General features: G+C 47.8%; 2 protein-coding genes across 6 annotated transcripts in view; one reads left to right on the top strand and one right to left on the bottom strand.

Annotated features, from left to right (window-relative positions):
• Nucleotides 1-9,522, bottom strand: part of MAPKAP1 (MAPK associated protein 1) — a 113,800-nt gene extending 104,278 nt beyond the window's left edge. For 2 of the 3 annotated variants that reach the window (XM_088147012.1, XM_088147013.1), the window contains exon 1: nt 9,347-9,522. The gene's annotated coding sequence lies outside the window, so the exon portion shown is untranslated. The remainder of the gene's footprint in view (nt 1-9,346) is intronic. The other variant, XM_088147014.1, reaches the window with a different exon arrangement.
• A 3,115-nt stretch (nt 9,523-12,637) lies between these two features.
• Nucleotides 12,638-27,282, top strand: part of PBX3 (PBX homeobox 3) — a 159,330-nt gene continuing 144,685 nt past the window's right edge. Inside the window, exons 1-3 of one of the 3 annotated variants that reach the window (XM_088147011.1) lie at nt 12,638-12,729; nt 13,411-14,600; nt 16,376-16,449. In XM_088147011.1, the coding sequence (XP_088003137.1) occupies nt 14,404-14,600; nt 16,376-16,449 (271 nt within the window). In that variant the 5' untranslated portion in view covers nt 12,638-12,729; nt 13,411-14,403. Of the gene's footprint in view, nt 12,730-12,944; nt 14,601-16,375; nt 16,450-27,282 lie in introns of those variants that run through there. The other 2 variants (XM_007426838.4, XM_007426839.4) reach the window with 2 other exon arrangements.

The following is a 27,282-nucleotide window of genomic DNA, read 5'->3' as shown; positions in this document are numbered from 1 at the left end:
GATGAAAACTCGAAGGAAATAACTAGCAAAGACCACCAACTCTATATTCTGCCGGTGACGTTTGACGGCTTTTAGAGATGAAATGCTGCCCGTGGTGAATATTTATGGCAGCCCAACAGAGCTGCTCTTATTCAGTGCCTACAATGGGCTACTCTATCCAACAATTCACATTTTATCATATGCAGCAGGCGCTGTATATCTGTCAGCACCCTTTACTTGCTTCCAAAATCTCATAAAAAGAGCTGCCACCCAATTAAAGAGCTCTTAGTAATTGATTGCATTTGTTTATATTTGGGTAAATATAAAAATTCTGAAGAAAAGCAAAATATTGTAGTGTCTAACAAAAGGAAATTCTTCTTGCTTCCTGTTCCTCGCAGTTTGGGGCCAGTACTTGCACTAACAATTAGAATAATATTGCTGCTAATAATAACAGAATCATTGTCCAATCGATTCAGTTGGGATCCACTCCTAGCCCAATCAAACATTTTTAACTCTGTACTAATTCAGGGTGGGCAGAAGATAAATCGAGATCTGCCACTACATCTCTGGGTGATTTAAAGCCTTCAATTGGCCGCACAAGTTTTTGACATTCAGGAAATTTATTTCCTAACAAGAACATTCAATCATTGGAGCCCCCAAATGCAGGAGAATACTGCAGAAAGAAGTTTGTTCTATAAGCCTTCTTAAACTGGCCTTGCATGAGGGGGGAAGCATGTAGGTGGGGAAAAAAGTCTGCAACTCCAATTCTTTGAAATCCAGAAATTGCAAGCATTTCCTTGGCATTCTGCATATATGTGTGTGCATATTCACAGGCATCACACAAATTATCTGTAAATAACCTGCATACACTGTAGTTGCACTTCATGTACTGACAGTCAGATTGCTGGTTTTGGGCCATAAGACTGTTACAGAAGAACTTAACAGAAATCATGACCTTAAAAGCCACCCTACTGAATAATAAAGATCATCCCTATTAAGCCCACAGTCGCCAATTGCTGGTCCATTGGGTGGTTCCGAGATGGCTTATGATCAATCTTCAGTGCCTGGCACTCAAATGATAATTTCTGAAAATGCAGTGAGCCTAATGAATACACTGTCCTCAGATCAATGATGGCCACCAGATCAGGTATCAGAAAACTAGACAAATTCACAAAAGAGCAATCTTTCAACAGCAACTGGCTTTGAGGGCACCATAGTACCTTCTGAACCAGAGACACTTTATCTGACATACCAGTCCCTGAGAAGGGGCTGGAGAAGAGAGTTATTGCCCTCGGCTTATGCTTGTGAGCTTCCCAAACACACATCTACAGTGTGATTTAGGAATCTGGACTGGATAAGCTCTTGGTCTTGCTGAGCGCAGCTCTTCATAAACTTGTGTATGGTTACATTAAATGTCCTGGTCCCTTTTCAAATCGACAGCAGGGTACTCAATCAGATGCCTCAACTAATAAAAAGAACAAAGCCATTCTTGGCTACTTCATCCCAGGGCAAATGCTCAGCCAAAAGCTCTTTTTATGACACTGGTCCTAAGAAAAGGAAAGTGATTTTGCCTTGCCAGGGCTAATGTCTTGTTTTTATAAAAGCAACAGCTTGAAGCACCTCGAAGACCTAGGGCTGGGGGTTGGGGAAGGAGGGGAAGCCAACTCCCAGTCAAAAATTACTGCTGCCCCATCAATGCGTCATATAAATGCTGGCATGTTAATTGTGTATTTATAAGATTGTTAATGGTTAGTTAATTTACCTCCCACACTATTATTGTGCTTGAAAATGATTTAATGTCTGCCAAGGGAGTTAACAACATGCTAACAGCAGATGCAAAGGCCCAATTATTTATTTATTTCCATCTTTCTGTGCACTGAACCCCGACTTCACACTGTTTATGGCCTTGGAGGCTGAAAGGATATGGGCTTCCTTAGTAGTTCTCACACTCAGTTGGCACTCTTTCAACCTTACAGTAGTCAAAGGGGAAATGGGAATGGGAGGGAATATAATTTGTAAATATACTATTTCTGTGCCAGGACTCATGCTACCTCTGGCCACAGAGGCTGTGGGCAAAACAACAGCAGAGAACCAGCAAGCATCACAGCCTGCTTGCAAGATTTCTGGTGGAGTCAAACTGTCTGTTTTTGGAAATAAATGGCTGGGTTAGTTTGGACTAATCCCAAAAACAGAGGAGGCAAGGTGATGTTTCTAGGCACCAAGGTTCTCAGAGAAGCTCCCATGATGTCTGCTAGGCTCCCTACCACACTGGACTTGATTTTTTTTTAAAAAAAATTGGAAAATATGCATGGCAAAACAAAGTGGAAACTCTAGCTTCCTTATATCTGAGAATGCTTCTGAGCCTCTTATTGGTCTCATAGACATTCTTAAAGATGGTGGTTGGTTAAGCCCAGTACTCTGTTCGCTTGGAAGCACTTTGACTTCCCACCTGCCTAGAAAAAAAAGAAAGAAACTCAATGGAAACAGTAGGAAGCATCCGAGGAAGCTGGAGGAAAGGAGGACAGCCAGTTGGCCAACCTGGTCTTCAATAACGGACACTTCATAAGTGATCACAACCACTACCACCACAGCCAGTTTGTGAATACACCTACAACACGCCTCACAACATTTTAAATGTATCCCCTTGGCCAAACAAAAAACAAAACTAACCCTACTTCTTCAGTAAGACCTCTTTGAGTTAAGTCTGAGTTCTGGTGGCTTCACAGACACACCCAGGTAGTTTTTTTTTTGACAGCAACATGCAAATAGTTTGCCATTGCTTTCTTCTCGGGCGTTTTTAAAAATGTCTTTTTCAGCAATGTTAATAAGTAGAAGAGAAAAAGAGATCTCTTGACTCCTGAGACAAAATTTACTTTTAATGGCTGCATTTGAAAGCAACGCGCAGCAAGGAAGTTCCTGGGAATCAAATCAATCCATGATAGTCTCATCACAATGCCAGAAGCATTCTATTATATTGGGGGGGGGGGGTTACAGGAAGACACAAGAGGGAAAGCTTACAATTACAAACAGTAAATTGGAATCTGAAAAATAATCTCTATTTTCCTTAAATTCTCTCAGAATTATAGCCCCTGGTTCCATATGTTCAAAAAAGGGCAAAAAATGATTATCTTCAGTGAGCTGGGTCTCCCAAATCATTAATAAAGAATGGACTCGCAGTGCATCTTAAGGGAAAAAACGGCATTTTTTCTCATACAGATACTGGTTCAGAGAGGTGTGTGATATTAGCAATAGCAAACCAAAAAAAAAATGTTTCTAGCAAGAACACATCAACAGTTTGTCAGCTACAGCTTGTGCAGTTGTTTGAATGGTAGAGTAAAGACTCCTGTTAACGGCAGGATTGGATTGTTTTTAAACCAGTGTCTCCCCAGCCCAGCTGAAACCTCTTTCGAGCAAAAGATGCTCTCTCCTATTGACATAAGGCTCTTTGCCATGTATCAATTCCTATGTATTTGACACAAGAAGAGAGACAAAGAGTGGGAGAAGAAAGGTAGCTCCTTTCAGCGTAATTGAAAAACACAGCCACTGGAAAACAGCTTCACAAATTAAGCAGGATGGAATGCTTACAGGCACACATCTACCAAAAACAGTAGAGCTATTACCTATTATGAAAGAAATCCTAGCAGAGCACCTCTCTCAGTCTTCCCCCATCTGGGTGTCCTCCAAATGCATAACTGGAGAATTCCAACTACTAGCATTCCCCAGCCAGCTTTGTCACGGCTGAAATTTCTGGGCGTTTCAGTCTACACAACTGGAGGACACCCATGTTGGCTGTCTTACTCAGATGTCTGTCGACTGATCAAATCTGTCTATAAATGCTCATAAGGAGGAGGGGAGGGGAAATCCCTTATATTTTGTCTACGTTAAAGGAGATGTTCCTTCCTGTGATTGTGTGCAAGAAGCCAGAGTTTTGCATGCTCCCGAAGAACCTGATAAGGGAGCAGATTACCGATAGTGACTGGAAGGGTTTTTTTTTTAATACACACACACACACACACACAGGGAGTGGGGCCGAATATGGAAAGGTGATCATAACCACGCTCAGGTTGCAGTCATGGACTTCTCTGCTGTCCATATCTCGTCCAAATTGTGGTGTCTCAAGAAAAAGGCTCCTCCTTCAACAATGTGAGTTATCCCCCATGAATATTTTAAGCAAATAAATAAGTATTTGGAGAGGAGGGGGAGGGAAGAAACCACCACACTTATAAATTAGGCCAACAAATCCGTTTCTCGACTCCTGCCTGCAAAGAGCATTCTATCAATAGAGCGAAATGCTAATCTCCTAATTAACAACCTAATTAGGTAATTATGCCTTTGCAGAGGGACGCCTAAATGAAATATGACAACATGGTCACCTCTTTATATGGCACCTGTGGGCCTTTTCAGCTGTCACTGCGAAGAGTGCAACATCAATTGGAACAGATGACAAAGTGATGTCATTTTTCATTCCAATATTGCTCTGAACAGTACAGGATGGGAACAGTTTTTGTTTTTTTTTAAATGCAGCATCTTGTCTGATTCAGCTGCATTTGAGGTATCTTGCTTCATTCTTTGAAGCCATACTTTATGCCTTCACACTGACCGGATTCACATGTTACACTACACCACCACACTTAACTGTGATGTATTGAATAAACCATTAATGGCCTAGTTAGGAGAATATGCTAAGCCATCCACCATAGTTTACAAACCACAAGGCTGTATTCACAGGGCAGAACAAGCAAGTGAACCCAACCACTGTGTTTTATACAATTAGCTACATCCTAGTTAAAACTGATTTAGCTCATGGGCCATACTAAACTATAATTTACTTATGTGTGGTTTATTGAATCAGCTGCACTTGGGTGGATAACACAATAAGGCTAAGCCACCAACAGTAGTTTACAAACCACTGTGGCTCAAGCCAAACCACTAAGCTGAATACAAACAAGTCAGATTTTGGTTTAGCTCAACCTATGAAACTGACCACTCAGTTAGTCCAGGGTGGGTATCTAGTTCCCACTGCCAAAGGAGTTTCAGACGGAAAACTTTCCTGATCTTCTTCCAAAGGAGAGATCTTGAGCTCTGTCCTTTGAACAAAGAACCTCAGTGATTGCTTCCACACCCTCTCTCAGAAAATAGGAACTAGGAAATATGGAGACCACACATTTACATACAGCCTTGTGTACATAAATGAAACCCAAATGAAATCCAGCCCAAGAATACCCAGGAGTTCCATTCTGACCTTTTAAAGCAGCCTCCTCCAGTGTGGTGCCTCCAAGATGCACAGAGACTACATGTTTTACAAGCCCAAACAGCAGTACCTTCAGTTGTGCTGTTCCAACATCTGAAAATGCTAGGCTGGGGGCGGCTACTTTAATTCTTTGTCTCACTTATAGAAGGGCAGTTGGTGTTTCAGTATGAATCTTGTTTGTAGTAGCTATGTGAATATTCCGAAAAAACACTGGACTGAAAATTTGGCTAATTTGCACAGGAAAATTCACATAATTACTGATGGAATGAGATTCATTTTCTGTGGAATTTTTTTTCTCTGGCCTACAGACCGGTCATGGTAAAGGACAATTTGCGTCTCTACCATAAGCAACCAACTCGCATTATGAGCGGCCGATAAATTTAAATAAATAAAAAAAAACTGCAGCAGCCAAGTTGCCTAGATTTAAAAGCTGGACTAATCAATTGCTCATCTGTGGACTGGAAAAGCAATGGCCTAAAGCCCCCACAAAGGCAGTTCCAAGGAAGCTCCCAAGACTCAGCTTAAAGATGTGCTAAAGAGTTCAACAGTCCAATGGAGCCCACGCATCCTTCCGTCCTGGAAAACGATTCAAAGCGGGCAAGCATCACCCGCCCTCAGAGTTCTTCAAGACTGGAAAACATCAGTGGGTGTGAAAGGAAATCGTGGCAGAAAACATTTACTTACAATTCCACCTTTGACCATGGTTTCTCAGCAACCACGTACCAGCCACAGAACAAAACACAGTTGAGAAAGCAATACCCAAATGGGGCCACCAGCAGCCATATCTACAGATCATGTGACCTCAGGGTAATCCACTTCTATCCCCAGAAATGTTGATTGTGGTAAACCCATACTAATTATTTACATTTGCACCAATAAATTTATTTTGCATCATTTTGGCCATTTCACTACCAGAGATTTATAGCATCTTCTATAGTCATCCAGCCACTGCTATTCCAAAACAACAGAAATGAGGACAGGCTTTACATCACTTTAAAGATGGATAAATGATGCTATGATGATACTGTAAGGTAATGCTGAACTCACACAACATTTAGAGCAAATCACAGCTCAGCGCAAGATGAAAACTCAGTGTAAGAACTTTGGTATGGTAGGAGAATAACTCGAGGAACTAATTCCTGCTATTCTATCCTCAAATATCTAGAAACTTTAAAGCCATAAAAGTGGATATTAATATCAATAACCACAAGCACATCTATAAATTATTAAAGTAACAAGTGGACTGAGAAGCAATTTGAATTAACTGGGAAGCTTCATCATAATTTTTTAAAAATATATTTATTTAATTCAATTTTGAGGCTGCCAGACTCCTTAACAACTCTGGGAGGCTTGCAATTAATAACAGAAAAACAACATAGATAGTGAAAAAAATCACAACCAATCAGAAGACTACTCACAACCAATAAAAAACCAAAACCATAGAGACTCTGTAACCACTCTGTACCCAAGCCTGAGAGAACAATCAAATTTTTAATGATTTTCTGAACATCATTAGAATGGGAGCTGTTTGAATCTCTGGGGGAATGTCATTCCAGAGAGGTGATGCCATAACAGAGAAGGCATGTTCTTAAGTCTTGCAAGATTACAGTGTTGCGTGAGTTCATACAATGTGCTAAGACATAACTCATGCTTCCACCCCCAAGATCAGCCAGTTGTTGTTTGTTCAATGAATCACAACACACTTAAATGTGACTTAGTGCAATCTGTAAACCCAGTCTGTATAAACTGGATTGAAAATGTCCTGATTATAGCAAATAGTATGAGAATTCAAGTAAGAAAGAAGAGTTTAGCTATTTAATACATGAGAAAATATCTGAGGATGGGGGCACTGAAGGATTAGACCAGCTTTCTCCAGTCTAGGGCCTCAATATGTTTTAGAGTGGGAAATTAGTTGGAAGGTCCCAAAATGGGGGCTGAATCAGATTCATGTCCTTTATTCCAAATATGGGAAAATAGGAATGCATTTTAACAAGAGCAGGTTACTATGAATTTCTAGTAACACAGCATGTCAATATCAAGTCTTTACTATGAGTTTCCAGTATCACTTCTAGTCAATTTCACATCTTGTCAATATCACATCATTATTATGAAACTCCAGTACAACATTATGTCTTGTGGCAGGAAGTAACAACTTTTACACTACAGTTTACACTCCCAAAGTGGACAGGGCTAGAAACCAACTGGGCCCAATTTAGGGAAGGGGAGCATTGGATTTTTAAAGAGATGGAATTGATGTCTTAGGTTTTGATAAAACTTAAAGCATGCACGTTGCACAAAATTCCCCAAACTTTGAAAAAATTGGCTCATCTTAGGGAAGTTCTGGGGGCAGCAAAATGGGTTATACCAGTTCACATTTTTTGTACTTCTACTCTAAATACACAACTAAAAAAAATAGGATAACACATGGGGGGAGGGGCAAGCAATCTATTATGACCAAGGGTCACCCACTGGGTTTTCAAACTTTGTACAGCTTCCTAGTGCCCTGAAGCTATAGATAGAGATGACTTGATGACATCACTGAGGTCAGAGGAGAAAGGCAAAATGTGAAAAATCGTGCCATCTGAAAATCAGGAGCAGTGTTGTCGGGGCTACAAAGCTGTGAGTGACGAACACAGGCAACTCTTAGGTTGCCCCCAAGATAGAAGTTGGAGCCATATTCAGGAAGCCATGATGGCTAGCTGAATCCTCAGTGTTGAGAGAGAGTATATCCCTGAATGTTGAACACCACAGACAGGGTGAGCTTTTCTGCCTTGTGGATGAATTTCCAAAAGACAACTTAAATATTGGATTCTACTGATCCTGAATTCCATGGATCCAATCCAGGAGTGGAAAATGGTAAGCTTAAGAGAACAGACTGTGTAGTTTTATAATTGTCATGCAAGTGTTGCATAAATCATAGTGTCCCCACTCATGCCCAGAGGCATTTCAAGATTACATATGTTCCTCAGTTATAAGTACCAAGTTGAATACTGTCGATTCCGATGACAAATATCCAGTCCTGAGGCCCCGAAAACAAGCATTAGTCAGAAGTAGGCAATACTGGGCAAGATGATAAAATCATCTGATTTAGTACAGACCATCACCCTCTGTTTCAAGCCTTTTGAAATTAAGAGGGATTCTTATTCATGACTGGGAATCATGATGATTATTTAAGCAGATGACAGCTCAGTCTCAGGATGACCAAAGAGATTACAACATACACAAACCTGAACGGACCAGAAAGAACCCCCAAAGCACCATTAATAAGGCAGCTCTCAAATACATCAAAACAAAGGTCGAGATCCTTGACAGGCAGTAAGGGGAGCTGAAAATGACTGTTGACGTTGACTCCCCCCCCCCCCCCCCCAGTGCAGGCTCCACTTGTTTTGCACCACGCTGGCCTCGTTGGCCCAACAAAGCTTATCAGAAGACCGACAACAAACAGCAGGAAGGCAAAATGAGCCCATTTATCTTGGATGTGGAAGAAGAGGCATGGGGCCAAGCAGAACCTCTTGGGGGCTGAAATATCGTGGGGGGGGATGGCAAGTCTTGGGGGTAAAGCAGCCGGCCTGGAATAAAGCCTCCCCGTCCCCCGCCAATGAGGAGAGTCCGGGGGGCTGAACCTGTTGCTTCCTGGGACTGTATGGAAAGGATGGAGACAGGGCCGGGGCGGGTGGGGCACATGGGAGCAGGACAAAAGCCGTCGGGGGAGAGAGACAGCCCCACGCTTGAAGAGCTGGGGGTGGGAAGACAGCCCCTGAAGGGGGGCTGGAACCAGGGTCCCCAGAAGCAGGACGACGACTGCGGATAGGACTCAGCAGGCAGCGCCTCTCAGGTGGGGGGACGGGTCCCTCTGCACCCACACCTCCACCCCCCCCAGGGCGCTTCCTCCATTCACGGCCGCTGCTGCTTCTCCGGCCCCGTCGGGGGCTTCTCACCCTTCCTCGGTTCTTCCCCCCCGGCCCCCTGGAAGCGGCTGGGCCACAACAGCGAGAGGCGACGCACGATGGGACCTGCAGTCCAGCGCCCTGGAGAACCAGCGGCTCTTCCAGGCCACCAGACGGGGTGGGGGGGGGGTCCCAAGCAGGGCAGAGGCGAGGCCCGCTCTGAACTTACGGGCCGGGCGGGCGCCGCCGTCGCTACCGTCCCCGAGGGGCGGCGAAGGCAGGTGGGGGGGATCGCGGGCGGAGGGTCGCCTGGAGACCGAGACAGCCGCTTCCGGAGCCACGGGCAACGCTGCAAGCCTCAGCCACAGACGCGCTGCCCCGGAAGTAGTAGTGCTGCCATTCGGAAGTGGCCGGAAGCCAAAGCCAGGCAGGCCGCCGGCCGGGCTTTCTGCGCATGCGCTTCGCGTTGGGAGGGGGGAAAACAGAGGGGCGGCCATGGGGCGCCGTTTGCGCAGGCCTGACTGGGAGACTCGGCAGGCGGCTGCGGTCACGGGAGAGGTCCGCCGGGTCCTAGCGCTTTCCGCTTCCCGACATCGTTCCAATTTTAAAAGGGCGAGGAGGGGGGAAATAGAGGCTTGGATGATTTCAGGGACAAAGTACAATAGTGGTCAGACCGGAACTCGGTTTACACGCCAGGGCGATCCCTCCCAAGAGGCGAATGAGCACGTGCAGAGTGCATGAACCACACGTGGGTCATCACAGCCAACTGCACCTCTAACATCGAGGTCAAGGGTGTCAGCTTCGGGAGACGCTGGAGCTTTGGCCTAACTTCTTAGGCCTGATTGCTTACAGCAGTGTTGTCCAAACTTAGTCACTAAGATGAGTGGACTTCAATTCCCAGAATTCCCCAGCCAGCCATGCTGGCTGAAGTCCACTCATCTTAAAGTGACCAAGTTTGGACAACACTGGCTTACAGTGTCTGAATGGACCCACAATGGCTACCCAAACCATTTGCAGGAGTGTCAGTCTCACCCCACTACAACGCTGCAGTCACCCATCTCGGATCTAGCCTAAACTCGGCCCTCGGATGAAGCAGCTCCCCAGTGCCAGATCTGCCACAGCCGCGCACGGCAAGCACAGGGAGACGCTCTTGTCCAAATCCTCCATGCATCTTAAGAAAGCGGATTGACCCGATCAAAACCAAGGTCCAGCAAGACTTTGTCTTCTTCATTGCAAAGGTACTCAGATTAATCTACACACGTAACTGCCCCAACACAGCCTGTTCTTTTAAAAGGAATGGTGCAATTCTGCACAAACTTATTGCACACCCTTCTCCCACCTTGTGCACTCCGTAGGTTGGCAGATCTACAATTCCAGAATTCCCAGCTTTGAGTGGTATCTAGATGGCATCTGATTGGGGAAAACCTTTGTAAGGAGTAAAAAAAAGTTCGGAGGGGTGGGGAGTCTTGCTGTTGCTTCTTGGCCAGCTGATGAATGAAGACAGAAAGGTAATGGAAGAGTTGTTGCTTGCTATAATTCTGTTGAACCCCCCCCCCCAATATTTTGTTACATGTAATGTCCAAGAATACTTAATTAAGAGTGTCTCCAATTATATATGCAGCACTGCAACAGGGAGCATTGGAACCATAAATAAAGAGAGACAGGAATAAATTCATAATTAAAAATGCATTAGGAATTACAAGCATAATTTACTAATGCACATTGGAATAAATTTCCAACTGTAATATTTTTAAATATGGCATTAATAAATAATGGTAAGCAGAATGTTGATAAAAATATTTCCATAAATAACCACCATCCAACACGCCACGTTGTTAGAGTTGCCGAGGAATAAATTTTACGCGGCAGAAGCGGTGGTTTGTTTTTTCAATTCACAAGCGCCCATCGGGCGCTTCCTCGGGAAGGAGGAAGGAAGCCGCTCCGAGGATGGGCAAGGCGGAGCGGAAGCAGGCGGCCCCAGCACCGCCTCGAAGCCCAGCCAGATGATGATTAACGTTACGGAAAGGGCCTCCGGGCCACAAGGAATCGCCTCCGCGGTCCTCCAAGGGGTCCCACGGAGCGGCAGGCAGGGATCGCGGCCCACCCCTTGGAAACTGATTAACGGGAGGTTGGCGAGGCAGTTTGGACCGCAGTTCACCTCCAACAGACTATTCGGCTGGGCTCGGCTTGCTTTGACACCGGATCAGATCCGTCCTTCGGAGCAGGCGGCGGCAGGCGGGGGGCCCGCAGACGTTTTGCGCCCTTCTCCGTTGGTCCCAGGCAGGGGGTGATGGGTCCGGCCATCCTCCACGTCGGGACGGGGTTTTTGAGCGCTCGCGCCCTGCGACGAGGCAACCCGGGAGCGGGGAAGGGGCAGGCCGGCCCAAAGGGAGCCCGGGCTTTGCGGTGACCCGGGAGCCAGCCCCACGGAGCCCAGGGGGGCGCGGCGTGTGGGTAACCCGGCCGAGCCGTAGGCTGCAATGGGCAAGCCGTTATAGGGCGACGAAAAGGCCGCAAAGTAGCCAGGGTCCCCCCGGGATGGAGCCTCGGCGGCCGTCTGGCCGATTGGGGGTCGTGGGAACGCTGCCATGCTGGACGCGTGTAGGCTGCGAGGGGACGGAGAGGAGGAAGCCGAACCTGGCGCGGGCGAGAGAGGGCCCCCGTCGCGGGAGGGGTGGCTGCGACCCGGCTCTCCAGACTCGGTCTCGGCCGCAACAACGGCCGCAATCACCATAGCAACCGCTCCCGGGGCAGGTGCTCCGCCCTCCGCCTTTTAACTCCCCGCGCCGCATCACGTGCCCGTTCGAACGCGCCAATCGCAAGTTGCGCCGCGGAGAGGGGCGGGCCAACACGGATTGCCTCTGCGCCCCTCCCCTCTATATCACAGCCCTCTTAGATTGGCGGAAGGCGGCTCCTTCACCTTCCTTGGCGCGCTCTGATTGGCCCGCGGCCCCCAAGACTTCAGGGAAGGGGCGGGGCTTGTTTTTGCATCTTTGCGAGTGTGCCTTAACGTTCGTTAGCAAAGCTCGGAAGCTGCGCGGCTGGATCGAAAAATATCAGTTTTCTTTTCCCTGGACATAAGCCGCGCCCCACAGATAATAGAGGGAGGCAGGCCCATCTTCCCTCCCCTTGGCCACGTGACCGGCCGCAGCTCCTCCCTCCCTCCCTCTCGCTCCCAGTTTAGCTTCCCCTTGGCAACAAGGTAGCCTTCAGAGGAAGCCAAGCCGGAGCACTAAGCCACGCCCAAGGGGCGGGGCCCAAAGACGACGCAGGGACGGGTGGGAGGGGCCAGAGTGACGTCGAAGGATTCTACAGCGAAGAGGCGGGGCGGGGGAAAGCCAGGGAGGGGCGGGGGCGGAGCCAGCGGAGGGCGTGGCGCTGCTCCCGGCCGCGCCGAAGGGGAAAGCGTCCCTACAGGTGGGATGGGCGGGGCTCGGCGGCGGGGGTGTGCGTCCGGGTGGGCGGGGCCTGCGGGGGTGTGGCGGGGCGGGGCCCTGGATAAAAGGCGGGCTCGGGGGAGCCTCGCCGAAATAAAGGCTGTCAGGAGGAGCGATGTGGGAGCCCGGCGGGGCCGCAGGAGAGGCGGGGCGGGCTGCCTGGTTCGGGAGACAGGTGAGGGGCGTGGCCCAGGTGGGGCAGGTGTCGGCGCGTGGCCACCCGGGGGCGCTCTTTTCTCGAGGAGGGCGCCCCCCACAGCCCGGGGAAACTTTCCCGGCCGGGCAGGAGGACCCTCGGAGGGGGCGGCGGGGGTGCCCGCCCGCCCGGCCGGGGCAGGGGCACCCCCGGGCCGGGCCGAGCGGGGAGCCTCCATCCGCCGCATTGGCTGCCGCGCGGAGCGTCCGGGCGAGCGCCCACCCGCCGGGGCCGCGTCCCGAAGTTCCGCGTGGGCGGGGCGTGGGCGGGGCCCGGCCGGCCGGCTGGCTGGCTGGCTGGCTGGCTCCCCCGTGCCCATCCCCTCCGGTGGCGCTCGCCGCTCCTGCCTCCTTCGCCGGGCGACACGTCGGCAGGCTGAGCGAGCGAGCGAGTGGCGTTGGCAGACTGTCAATCGCTCGCCCGGACGGCCATCAAGCAACATAAGACACGCGCAGTCACGGAGAGGCTCGACTCATAAATTTCAGCCGGCTGATATTTTTGCACATCGCTTTGCAGGCAGCGTGTAATTATTTTCCCCCTTCTCTTCCCCCCTTCCCTCTCCCCTCTCTTTTTCCTCCCCCACCCGCTCCCTCCCTCCCTCCCTCTCTCTCTCTCTGCACAAGTTCAAACTTTTCCCCCTTTTCGCTCCCGTTTCCTCAGCCCGTTACGCAGACGAGACCGAGACCCGGGGATTGCCTGTGATGGTTTTCTTTTCCCCCTTTCCCTCTTTTTTCCGGGAGGGGGGGCGGCAGGACGGCTCTCCCCCCTCTTCCCCTTCCTTGGGGGGCCCGACTCCCCCCTGTTTTAAATGTGGCCGTTATTAGGAGCCGGGGATGCCCGCCGCGGACCGGGTGATTTTTCTTTCCCCCGAAAACAGGAAAGCCCCTCGCCGGGCGCCGCCGCCGTAACTTTCTAAGGATTTGAACGCACTTTTTCTTCGCTCGTTTCCATTTTTGGGTTCGCTTTTTTGCACCCCCCCGCCTCCTTTGTTTCCAAGAAAGATTTTTTAGAGGAAGTGAGAAGACGGGGGGGGAGAGGAAAAACACCCCAAACCCAGAAGCCAAATCCGAGTCAGAGAAGGGATCCATACAAACCGAGTAGCTCTCTCCTTCTCCCCGCCGCCTTTTCTGCCGGAGGAAAAGCCCTGATCCGCCGCCCCCCGCCGCCGCCGCCAGCGGAAAGAGCCGGAGAGCCGCGCTGCCGGGCGAGGAGGAGGAGGAGGAGGAGGAGGAGGAGGAGGAGGAGGAAGAGCAGCCCCGCGACTTCAGCTCCGCCGAGAAGCCACCGCGCCGCGGCTCCCGCAGACGCCGCTCTGCCCCAGCGCCGCCGGAGGTTGGAAGCCGCGCAGGCGAGGCGAGCCGGAGCGCGGGCTCAACGGCCAGCCGGACCGATGTCGCCCGAAGGGATTTAGAGCCTGCTCCCCTTTTCCTCCTCCTTCGCCGGGAACTGCGCTTCGTCTGCGGAGGCTGAGGTTTACTTTCCCTTTCTTGCCCGCAAGGAACGCTTCTTTCCCCGTCCTTGCCGTCGCCCCTTGTCCGTCCCCGTCCCCGTCCCGTCCCCCTCCCGCCCCGGTCGCTTTCTCCGGCTCTCCAGCTCGCTTCTCTTTCCTCCCCCCCACCCCGGCTCCCAAAGTGCATCGTTGCGGCGGGAAGCATGGACGAGCAATCGCGGATGCTGCAGACGCTGGCCGGCGTGAACCTGGCTGGCCACGCGGTGCAAGGGGGCATGGCTCTGCCGCCTCCCCACGGGCACGAGGGCGCCGACGGCGACGGCCGCAAGCAGGACATTGGCGACATCCTCCACCAGATCATGACCATCACCGACCAGAGCTTGGATGAGGCGCAAGCAAAGTTGGTCTCTTTCGAGCGAGCGAGCGAGCAAGCCGAGGGTTGGGGGCGCGGGGGGCCGCGCGCGCGCGATTGTCTGGGGCGCTCCGGGGTGTTGTGTTTCGTGTGCGCGTGTGTGTGTGTGCCTGTGTGTGCGCTGTTGATCCGCAGGGCCCTGTTTTGTTCGGTCTTTGGCGGCTGGCTACGTCCTGCTGGGATTTAAAGCTGCTTCTCTTCGAGGCAGCTTCCAGATGCCGGGGGCGAAGACATTGCGATCCCCCCGCCAAAAAAAGGGGTTAGAAAAGAAAAAAAACAAACAACTCTCCCGAGGGGGAAAGAAATTGCGATACCATTAACTGAACTAAATAACCCCCAATTAGCATCCCCTCTGGGTGCCTGTGTGGGGAGGGGGGGAGGATTAATCCCCCTCCCCAATCAGTGACCCCATGCAGCCAGGAGGAGGATCACAACCTTCTTTCCTGTCTTTAAAAGAAAAAAAAAAAAAGTCCAAGCGAGTCAGGTTTGGGAAGCTGGGGGGGGGGATTGCACCCTTCCCTCCATCACCCAACAGACAAGCCTTTGAATGCCGAGGGAGAAATTGCAGTTCCACCACTCCCCCCTCCCACAACCCTCGTCATGCTGGAGAAGTTGCAGCCCCCCCCTTTAAAAAGCTAAACAAAAATAAAAACAAAAGAACAAGCAGCAAATGCTGACTCTCTTCCTGCTAAAGGAAAAATGACAAGCTCCCCCCTCCCCAAATTAAGCAAGCCAGCAAGCAAAAAAAGAGCTGGAGAGTCAAAGTTTGAGTAGAGAGATCCTGTCTGCATGTGCAAATGATCTGAGATTTCCTTGCTGGAGTGCCTGGAGCTATGCTCATCAGTTCTTTGGGGGGGGGGGGTAGGTGAGTGGAGGAAATTTAGCCTGTTTGTCTGCCTCCCCTTCAGTCCTGAGCCCCCAAATCTTTGTATTTCCATTAGGAAAATGCGAGCATGGGAGAACTTCTGGTTGGGTTCTCGCCATTCTCAGAAATGTGGCACACGCTGCTTGGCCTCTGTTGTTTTTCTTGTTTTCTTGTTTCTTCTCTTTTCTTCCTTGGGTGTGGGGGCTCGAAGTAAACACTGCTGGCTGAGGAAGATGGGGAGAGAGACAGATGTTCTCCCTCCTTTAATTTTCTTCTTTTGGGGGGGGGGATAATTTCACAAGGCCGTCACTACAATAGCCGAAGCCCTGAGTTGAACTCCAGAAGTTCCTTCTCTTTCCATAAATCACTGCTGGTGATGGAGTGGATTGAGAATGCCTTGACAAGCTGTGATTTATTTGCCAGAAGAAAGGGCTGGGAGATTTTCAGGGGTGGTTCTGGATTTGGGAGTCGAGGGGAGAGTCAAGGAAACCCAAACTCTCTTCCCACCAAGGATAGTTTTTGAAGAGCAGCGACTTCTCACGGGGGTGTTTCTAAGCAGGTAGTCATTCATGCTGCCCTTCGCTGTTGTACAAGAGAGGAATTGACCCCCCCAGTCACCCCCTTCACTTTTCACCTTTCCTGCTTTCCCTTTGAACTTCTGCATTTAGCCACAATGGAGCCCCTTCTTGCTAGGAGCAGAAAGGGTGCCCTGCTCTCGGGTGTCGAGCAGGACGCTAAGAGGAAGAGGCCCCAACTTGTACTTAAAAAGAAAAAACAAAGTCTTCTTTTGGGGCAGAAAGGTGCCCCCTTCACCCCGCCACTCGGGCTAATATATCTTTCCTTCCCTTTTTGCTGGGTGTTTATTTTCCCCCCCCCCTTTCTCTTTCTTCTCTTGCAGAAAGCACGCACTCAACTGCCATAGAATGAAGCCCGCTTTGTTCAGTGTCCTGTGTGAAATCAAAGAAAAAACAGGTAGGAGACCCAGCTTTGGAACAAGCCCTCCGCTCTCGTGTACCCTCACCCCCGTTACCACGTCCTTCCCAAGATAAACAGGGCAACATACTTTCTCTTCCTCAGCTCTGGGAGAGCTGTGTTAGGAACAGCAGCCATCTTTGATCTGCTCGCCTGCTTCAGATCCCGGGGTCCGAAGCTAGCGGAGGACCGCACGGATCAGGAAGGTGTTCCTCTCGCTCCCTGGTTTCGGCTCTGGCTTTGAACCGGTGGTAACGCCAGCTGCAAAATGAAATGAAAACGGAGGTGTGTCACGCTCCCTGCACCCGTAACAAGGGGGGAAGCAATCTTGCACGGGCTCAGCTTTCTTTCTTTCGGTCTTCCTCGTATCCACTTCTTAGAGAAGTAAGGGGGGAGCTAATTACAATTACAGAGGGTGGCTGAGCTAGGAATTTGCTGGATCCCCTCTGGTGTTTTAATCCTTGTGCTTGCTGGCGAGCACCTCACTGGAAAGCCTTCAGTCCAGGTCTTCCTGCTCTCAGATTTTGTAGGGAAAACTCCTGATTGTTTCAGAAATGCTCAGGAGGATGCCTGACCTGACATGTCTTTAGAACAGGGCAAATCATACGTGGTTTTATCTTCCTGCCTGTAGGTGCCTTTCAACCAGGCACTTTGGATCTCCCCCAAAATAGGGACAGGGTTTTGGAAAAAATAAAGAGTTCTGCTCTGGAAGTCTAGAACTAATAAAGCAGCGTGTCTCATGCATTGCAGTTTAAGGGATGAAAAATGTTCTCAGCAGTACGAGCTGGGTGCTGTAAACATCATTTTAAAAGTAAATTTTCATCCTTCAAATTGCAAAGAGTTGGCCCCTTAAAGTTTGAAGTTACTCCTTCTGGGGTGCTAGGTGCAAACTAGCGATGCTTGATATCTGCTTTGAGACTCCTGTGTTTCAAGAGTGGTGGTTTGCGTGCTTTAGAGAATGTCTGTTTAGTTACTAGCAGGGTGTAACCAAAGGTTTGTTCAGCATTGCCTAGGTTGGCATGACTCTGTGTTTTCAGGCGTGTATGTAATTTGGATCGAAGAGTAGGACAAAAATACCAGAATACCTAAAATTTAGGTCTTTAGAAACAGATGCGATGGAGCAGGAAAACGCAGCGCCGATGTCAGTTTTGCTGGAGCGTCTGCAGGAACGATTGCCAAAGCTGTATTAATTTTTCTGGGAGTTGACCTGTTTTTTTAAAAAATAAATAAATCAAACCCCAGAGAAGTTGATGAACTGTTTTCTAATATGGTGCATTATGTGCTGATAATAAACCCTTTGTCATCTTCATGTTACTTCACGCCTGTACTTAGCACCTTGGTGCGGTTCTGCTGGGGGAGAGAGTAAGTGGAAGGAAGAGGGAGACGTTCATCCGAAGGGATCCTTGCTGGAATTGAAGTCAAGCAAGTGAAAAATCCTGCAAGGTCCCCCTGTGGTTTGGGGGCACGGAAAGGGCACGTCCTGTAACCCAACTCCAGGTGTATCTGTTTGCCTTGATAATTTACTTACTGCTGGAAAGCAAGCCGTTCCTCCAAACGCAAAGTGGGAATTGCGTACTGGTGTGCCCTGCGTTGTCTCTCATCTTTTGAGCTGGAGAAGCAGGAAAGGGTTGGCTGTATTCCCGCTGTTTGGATTTCGCTGCTGAGAATTAAGAACTGGGCTCCTTCTGGGGTGGAGGGGGACCTGAAGGTGGATTTTGTAAAGTGTTTGCAGCATGCTAGAAAAGGAGAAGCGATGTCTTGAATGCGTGAAAGGCGTTTTGGACATGGGTGTGTGATCTCCCTCCCTCCTTTTCCATTTGACTCCACTTTCTATTTTGTTTCTTCCTAAACTTCTCGGAAGCTCGGTGGCCTCTGAGTCCTTACAACAGGCAGATCTCTGCTAACTGTGCCCATCCCGGTGAATTCTCCTTTGCCAGCTGCTTAAAGCTTGGCTCGGCGGAAAGAAAGGGTACGGGGCTGACGGTGCCAATCTAGAGACGCGGCTCCTTCTTAGGAGAAAAGGGGAAACTTCAAAGAAGGGGCCTGAATGAAGCTTCATGGCCGTTGGGGTCGTTGATGAAGACGGTGCCCTGCTTCCTCGGCATTTTTTTTTCCCCTGTGAAATAGCCGAGACAAAGGGGAGTCCATCCGGCTAAGAACACATTTCTTAGCAGTTCAAGGAGCTTGGGAATGTGAGTATTGATATAGTAAGTGATTGGTGGAGAAAAGAAGCCGCTTCTCACTTCTCTGAAGATAGATAGAAAGATAGATAGAAAGATAGATAGATAGATAGATAGATAGATAGATAGATAGATAGATAGATAGGGTGAACCTCATTCATAAGGTGAGAAACACCCCTTAGCAAGGGAGCAGGAAAGTTATTTTTTGAGTGCCTTGTATCGCGTGGTCGTCCTATGGAAAAAAAGGGGAGAAGCCCTGTCCCCCCTCCTCCCCACACTCTGATCATAGTTGCTCCTTCCCCTTCCTTCTTTCTTTCTGCACCAGCAAAGGAAACTTCTCTCTGCTTCCTCTTGCTCAGTTTTCAAAACTTTGAGCTATCTTTCTTTCCCCGTATCCTTACGCAGTTGAATCCTGGTCACTTCAGTCCAGGGCAGTCCTATGCAACTACTCCCCCCTCCCCAGAAGAACATGAAGCCCAGGAAGAAAAGGATCTGTTTTTGAGCTCTCTTATCGATAAAATAATTGCGATCGCTTCCGCTGCACGTGGGGAAGGGGAAGACGGGGGAGTGTTGGAAATATGGGGGGCCGTAACTCACTCTAACCTGTAACTGTAATTTTAGATTTATTCCTTTAGGCAGAGAGAGATTTCATACTGAGGCTGCCTTGAGTTGGAAAACAGTCTCTTTACTTTGGAAATCTTTAAGAGTTCTATGGAGGCTGTGCTGTTTAGAGGAGGGGAAACATACGGTATTTTTTTAAACAGAGTGCTGCCTATTAAAGAACTCTAGGCAGATACGTTCCATTCATTCAGAATCCCTTTTGATTTGTAGCCCCGGACTGCATTTAGAACAATGCTTTTTATGTTTCTCATCCCTGTGTTTATACAGATGCTTATTTATTTTTCCCCACTTCCCAAAGACTGGAAGCTTAGCAGGGAAGGAAGGAGCTTCTCTATCCTCCGAGTTTGCTTGTTCGGCTAGATGTTTCGAAATAGCATCTGTTGGCAGGGAGGTTATTCGGTGATAATAGGTTCTGGCTGTTATAGTGTCCAAAGTCTTGTTACGAGAATATTCTCCTGATGCTAAATCGCTCTCCTTGGCACTTGGCTGGCTCTGTCGCGTCTTTTTCCTGCGGGTTTGCCGTTCCTGCCACTCGAAAGCTTCTGCTGTGCTCCTCTTTTAAAGGAGTTGGTCTGTTTTGATTGTGCCTTGTTCCCAGCTAGAACTGCATGCATTGATAATAGTCCGAAAAGTCTCTATGCGTTCGTTTTTACGGGCTCAGTCCAACCGGAAGCTCCGCTTGGCAGTTTTTCCTTGCACAGGTTTGGTGTGTGTCTGAACAGACTAGCGTGAGCTGAAGATTTGTATTGTCTCCTTTAAGAACCGGAGATGACAGCTGCCAGCAAAACCCTAATTGAATGCCAGTGCAACCCTAAATGGCTTTAATTCACTGGAAAGTCCTAATAATATACATAATGCCCTGCCAGATTTGTAGCCTTGGTAAGCTTTAGAAGCTGGGGACTGACTTAGAAGGATCGTAAAACTTAATGAACTTCTTCGCGGGAGGAGGAGGAGGAGGAGGAAGGAGAATGGTGCCAGGGAATTGTGTTCTGTTTCTAGGCTTAAAAAATGAAATTTTGTTCTGTGCACTTTTGTTCTCTTATCTCTGTCCAGATGTGGGTTTCACATCCAGATGTAGAAAAAAAAATCTTTCTTGTTCCTCTTCTCCACTCCAAACCATTTTCTTGCACTTGGGAAATGAAGGAAGGAGTTAAATTTTTGCTGTGTCCTGCATAGGCAGAAACCTCCAGCTTCTTCCTAGCCTTCTGCAGACTGTTCGGATTCTGTTGCTTAGATGGATCTTGGGGGAAAAAAGAAGCTTAAATTCTTCCTCTTCTCCCACTCTTAGTGATACCTGTTTGCTTGACTCTCAGATGAAGTCCAAACCCTTTGCAGGCTATCAACAGAACGAAGGAACGGCTTGCTTTAGAAAGTTTTTCTGTATTTGCCGACTACGACTGACACCAGTTGTTGGCAACGAGGTCTTTTGGCAATAAAATAAAACAACAGAAAGACAAAGAAGGTTTTGGAAGGGTGCCTGTTTTAAACAAAACTGATGCTGGAATGCTCTGTTTAAAAGTAAATAGACTGTGACATATTGTGCAGCTGGTTTTAAAGAGATTTTTGCGTCCATCTGCATGCACTGTATAATAACAATTCTGGCTGGCCTGTATAGATTTGAAGGACTTATGCATCGAAGCAAGGTTTGGTTATTTTTCCTTTGAAATATTCTGGGTCTTGCGGATCTCCTCTGCTAAATCCTGACAGGAAGAGGGTTCTTTCTGCCTGAACTTAGGAAAAGAAACCCAGGCCTGCATTTCTCTCTTTGCCCTGATGAGGAACAAGAAGAAGAAGAAGTAAATAGTTTCATTTTCCCAATTGGTGCCCCTTCTCTCAAAGGTCTGAAGCCTAGCTGATTCTCTTTTCAAACAGGTTTGCATGGGTCTTGTGGTCGCATCAGTGCACGGAAGCACCACGGTTAGCTGTCGTTAGACCTGTCTAAATGATGTTGTGGTTGCAGACCGCTGTAGCAAATGACGTGTGAATGCAGATCTTGTGTGTGGTTGCGTGTGCTCTGTACACAAAAGATGTCTGTAGCTCGCCTTCTCTGGGTTGCCCGTTCTGGATTGGCCAAAGATCTCTCATTGCACCGTGGTTTGCCACTGGGCCTTGATTGTATCAAAGTTACAAATAAGCATCAATTTGATTAGGAACAGCACAATCTCTGCTCCTTTGCTTCCTCCCCTTGAACCTCCAAGAAGCAATCAGACCGGCTTGCCTATACTTGCTTATTCTCTGCTCCTCCTCCTCCTCCTCCTCCTCCTTCTTCTTCTATTATTATTATTATTATTATTATTATTATTATTATTATTATTATTTAAAGAAAGAAGCTTAATTTGCTGCTTGACTTGGGAATAGCCTCGCATATTTTTAAATATATTAAAACAGATGATGGGCTCTCCTTGAGTCTATTTATGCACTGCTAGTTCCAACTTGAGCCTTCCTTTTGCATCTAATCAAGAATGAATTAAAGCTTGGTGTTAGGGAGATCTTGGGCTAAGTATCTGCCGTGCCGTTTTTAATAGATTTGTCAACTCAATTTTTACCGTGTTCAGTGAGAGGCGCCTCTTTCCGCGGTGCGAACGCTACGTGATCTCAGCTCTGTTGAAACAGCAGAAGCCTTTGGTGGTGTTTTTTTCAGAGAGAAAAGTAGCCAGGGATGAAACGTCCAACTTCCAAAAGGGTTTTGCATGACAGCCTGCAACACCATAATTGTGGAATATTTATCTCCCGTGGGTTTGCTTTTCGAGGCTCGGCGATAAGGGCTGGTTGAATCTTTTACAAGAAACCGAGGCGACTAATAGATTCACATTCCAGCAGTGTAAATGTAAATTTGGACGTTCGTGGTTCCTTCCTGGCCACCCTCCTTTGTGAATCTTCGTAGAAGATGCGGTTGTTTCTGTGAATTGATACAAGGGGAAGGATGTGGCATTCTCTCTCCCCCCATCTTCGCTACTCAACCAGTCTTGTTTAATGCCATTCACTCATCAAGATACCAGCCTACGTCATCACACTAAACTTGCTCAATGCTCTCTCCTGCCACATCTCCCCCCCTTGAAACCCCACAAGGCTGACCTTTTGTCGTGTTTCCAGGTTTCTCTGATCGGCCATTTGTATCCCTTAGGAACGGAGAGAGAAAATAAAACCCATTGTGAAGGCAAGCAGTTTCCCATTTTCTCTCTGCTCTGGAGACCCGCGAAGGGAGGTCAGCCTGACCACTTTCTTCTTCCGTGCGATGCTCTCCGTGCCTTTGGAAATGGGCTGAGACATAACTAACTTGGCTAAATTATCCTCCTCTGAAAAGTTCATCTTTCTGGGTCAGACGTGGCGGGGAGGACTGGGGTAGTAAACATCTAAGCTTGCACGGTTTCAACTTAGCTGGTGCCTACAAACACTTGGAGTGTACATACGTGTGTGTTTCCGTGTTTGGTTCTTTTGTGCCTTGGAGTCAGTGTTGACTCCTGGCAAATGCCTGCACTAGTCCCTGCGGTACATGTTTATGGGCACGCGTTTTAGTGCATGCGCATTTGAGCTGTGAGCAATGCAACTTCCCTAATATAAACAGTCGCTGTTCATATCCACCCACAGTCACAAACCAATGCCTTGCTTACAAGGTGCAGAGCAGGGGTGTGACTCATATAGGGCAGTTTTTGGTCACTTTTAGTAGCTGGGAGGGTTCCCTACTAGCCAAGGAGCATCCACCTTCAACTTTTGTCAGCCATAGCCAAATGTGGGCGGTCCTTCTTTTGAGCTGTCAATCTCGCTCCAGCAGGTGGTTTCTCCCTGCAAACAGCAGGGCTCTTTTGTGTGGGTGAGCCTCACGCAAGGATGTGAAAAGCTCGCTCTTCATTTTATTTCCTTTTAATTTTGAGCAAACCCACCGCTTTGATTCTGAGTTTGGGCAGACACAGAATCTATCCCAGTTGATCTTCCTTTCTCCCCTGTGCACTCAGAATTAAGATTCTGTGCGGGCCTTTACAGATGCTGGTAACTTTTGGCAATTATCATTTTGTTTGGTGAACAGTAGTAAAACAGTGTGCGGTAAAAGTGTTTAGAGGGAGAGAGGATAAATAAATGGGACAGTTTTGCAATGCAAAGTGGTTTGGGGTGTATTTTTGGGGGGGAGAAGGGTTTCTTGGCTATTGCTTAACTGCTATTGTGAAGCCTAGAGCAGATTTTTCCCCCATTGCTAATGCCCTAGAAGTATTAATTCACTTTGATATGCTAATTAGAGGGCATTATGCAAGAAATGAGATTAAGTGGCAGCAGGAAGCCATTTGCCTGTCACTAAATTGAGAGTGTTACCATCAGGAGGAGCTTTGTATGTATGTGGGTTTTTTTCCCCGAGTTTCTCTTGGTTTTGCATATAAATAAAATTGATTGAAAGGTCTAGAGAAGCTTCTGGAACATCAGTGCTGCTTCCCCCCTTCCTTTCCCCACCCTCATCTTTTCCTTTTATGATTATTTAAACTTCATGTTAGAGACTTTCTCTGAATATTAATTGATCTAATGGGAGACAGTGAAGGGAAATAATCCCTTTGTGTTCCTCTGGCAGCAGGCTGGGAGAAAGAAAAATGTTGTCGTGTATCGGATAGCGTGTTTTCCGTCCCTTCTTCCCCTCTAGAGCTTCCCACCTGAAGCTGGGTCTAGGCAAAATGAAAGGGAAGGGAAGGAAGAGATTGGGGTGGGGGGAAAAGTTACGTCTTGGAGAAATTGAGAGAACTGGCATGCTTAAGCTTGAGAAGAGAGAGGGGGAAGTTGAGTAGGGTTATGTCAATCAGAAGAAGGTCAAGATCTGTTTTTTTCCATCATGCCTGAAGAAAGTAAAGAGAAAGCAAATTCTGGTGGGATGTTAGGAAAAGCTTCCTCATGGGAGCAGGAACCAGTGATTCCAAGAGGTGGTGGACTTCCCTTTCACCGGAAATGTTCAAGTAGAGGTGGGATCTGCTAGAGAGATCCTTTTATGTGGGTAGTTGCCTGTACGTGGGGTTAGACACAGTGGTCCTAACTTGAATTCTAGGATTCTTCTTGCTTGCCCAAGGACCGAACCTTAGCAAGCGATATTGTAAGATGAACAGATAAGCCATGGTTTGTCGTGGTTTCCCCCCCTTGCTTTTGAGTTGAGTTCTATACAATAAGAGTTTCAGATTTCAAGAGCAGACAAAGAAATTGGAGGGGAGGGGAGTCCCCCCCCCCATCTCTTCAGTCCTGGATTTCTCTGTTAATTGGTCGAAGCAATTGTAGACCCTCCCTTTCTCAGGTTGGGCTGTTTGTATCCTTCCGCTGCTGGAAAAGAATCTGGCCGTGATTTTGTGGGTTGACTCGAGAATGTGGAAAAGCTCAGGAATTCAGAGCAGGAATGCAGGCTTTTCACCTTCATTTGGCTCCTTGCACTTGTTTCGTTGAGGGCTTACCTCCCTTTGCTGCTGCAAAACAATTCCAAACTTCTTCAGTCCCAGGCCCATCCCTCTGAGTTAGTTCGGGAGCTTTTGCTATTTTCCTCCTCAGTGTGCGAAAGAGCCCAGGAGGGAACGGTGCAAAGCTATTGTGTGGCCCTGCACTGGTGTTTGTGTGTGAGAAAAGGAGTATATGTAGAGGATGTGGAAGAAACACTATTTTTCTAAACCCATAGAGCATGCAAGTCCTCTGTCTTTTAAACTGTTGCTACCCAAACAGGTTTTTGGGTTTTTTTTTTAAAGCACGGGAGACACAATTGCCCCAGGCTCAAAGGGCCCATTCCAAAGGATAGCTCGATTTTTAAAATTAGTAGCTGGAAGCCCTGCTTCTCATTCACAGCGGCCTCGCAAAGCCACGAAAACAGAATCCCCAGATTTATTTCAGTATTTGGGGCTTCCCCTGTTTGCTCTGCTGTTGAGGTCAATAAGCAAAAATACAGTGAAGGAGGGGGAAAAAAATAAACCACATTAACCTAAGATTCAGTGTCCAGGGCTGCACCAAATATTCTCCAGCTTCTCAACGACTTTCAAAAGGCACTATATAGCGATTAAGGAAGCTCTAATCCATCTTTCGTAAGAATTGTGAAACTTCTCTTTCTGTTTTCGTGGTGTATCTTCTGTGATTTGAGAGTCGGGGGTTTTAAACAGTTTTTGGAACCCCTGTATAAAGTGTGTAGCCATCTGTACTGGGAGGTAAATCTTAATTTGCTTATATTATCTGGCCGAGTTGTTTCAGCGTATGCGCTTAGGCTGATCCATGAAAACCTGTGAGACTCTTGATAACTTACTGCCTCTGTTTGTGTGAATGTGGGGGTATTTTACGGGGTGATAAGCTTTGTGGAGGCCACAAATACAACTGAAATGAAGTTAGATTTTTATGGGGCTTGCCTCCCCTCAATGTTTGGGAGTGTTTTGTCTGTGAAGGAGGAAATTCTGTCCAATTCTGTTCACAATGGCTGTGAAACAACACCATCTCGCTTATTTTCTGGTGAAACACCAGAGTGGGTGCATGTAGAAATGTCAAACAGGCATGTTCAGATAGCTCCTTTTTCTGAAGCATATTCAGAAACCAACTGCCCCCCGAATGTGTTCAAACAACTGACTCTTGCACCGATTTCTTTATTCCTGATTCATTTATCTTATGGCTATGTGGGCTGTTAGTTTTTGTTTTCTCTTTTCTTTGTACTTAGTTCATCAATGGTCTGCTGTATCTGGCCACGGACCAAAATAAATACTCTCTCTCCAATGAACTGCCCCCTACCCTGAAACCTGCCTGACTCATCTATTGTTGTACGTTGCATTTCTCCTTGCAAGTGATTTTTGATTTTGGACCCTTTTCTGCAGAAGAAACTTGAGAATACCAATAGAAGGCCCTCTCTGTAGGTCAGGGTTGAACTGTGGTGTCCTTGGTGCTCTCTGAGCTTGGTGGTTGGCTTGCAGATGTAATGACATGTCTGCTATCAAACAACCAAGCTCAGAGAGCACCAAGGACTCCACAAACGTGGGAATCTCTCCTGTTGGCAAGCGTGGAAGGGCCTCTGTGTATCAGAAAGAGAGAGAGGTGTGTATATTTGAGTTTGTGCAGCATATTTACACACGGTGGTGTTTGTTTGGCTTTGGCTTGGTGTGCGATGCGCCAAGGTATGAACTGTCTCTTCTTATGTTCAGCAGCAACTGGCCCTTGTTACGGGTGAATAAATGACAAAGAAGCTGACACCTATGGTGGTTGTAGGGCTTATATCTCTGAATAAAAACAGAGGCATTCTGCATTTACTAAAGCTTGATGGGTCAAATGATTCGAAGTAGCCCTCCTACAATTGAGGTATGGCTTTAATTTTTTTTTTTTTCGGATCTGTCTCCAAACAAGCCCATTTTTGCCATTTAAAAAAATGATTTATGTTAAATACCCCCCGAAATTTGGCTTAAGGACAGTTTGTTTCTCTGAGTTGTAACGTTCAGGATGAAAGAGATCAACAAGCGATCTTTCTTGTTGCATCTTGATAGTATTAAAACAAACGTGGGGGGCAATTCCAGATGATGAAAATCCTCATAAAATAAAGGCCAGTGGGTCCCCAGAATGTGAAGGACTTGAGTTCATGTCTGATTAAAGCTCCTGGGAGAAGACCACAGCTTTACGCTGAAGACTTAAAATGTTTAGTATAGAACACCAAAAATGGAACACGGCCATTTTTCCTAAGAAGCCACATGGGGTAAATAAATTCAGCACCACGGAGAGCTCCAAGAGAGCAACTTTGCCTCAGGCTACTTTAGGACTGATCTCTCCAGCAATTTCTTCTTTTTTCGTGAGGAAATGAAGCCTTTTGAGGCAAGAGTGTCCAACCTTTGGGTCTCTGCAGATGGAGCACCAGCCAACCTTTCTGAGCAGAGTTGTCCTGGTTATTACGTGAATGAGAGATCAGGAAGCCTCAGGCTTGTACGCTAGACTGGGGAGTCCAAAAGACTTTCTAGATGAAGGCAAGAGATAAATATCACTTCTGCCAAGAAAATGAGTCCAGAAATTCAGCTCGAAGGAGACTTTCTCTTTACCTAGCTTGAGCTATCTATCTATCTATCTA

This window comes from Python bivittatus, unplaced genomic scaffold (genome assembly GCF_059951505.1).
Source record: "Python bivittatus isolate LINGU-HERP-01145 unplaced genomic scaffold, Pbiv_v1 ctg000160_np1212, whole genome shotgun sequence".
In the NCBI taxonomy this organism is placed as follows: Eukaryota; Metazoa; Chordata; class Lepidosauria; order Squamata; family Pythonidae; genus Python; species Python bivittatus.
Note: the sequence above shows the minus strand (reverse complement) of the source record. Positions and strands in the feature narration are given on the sequence as shown.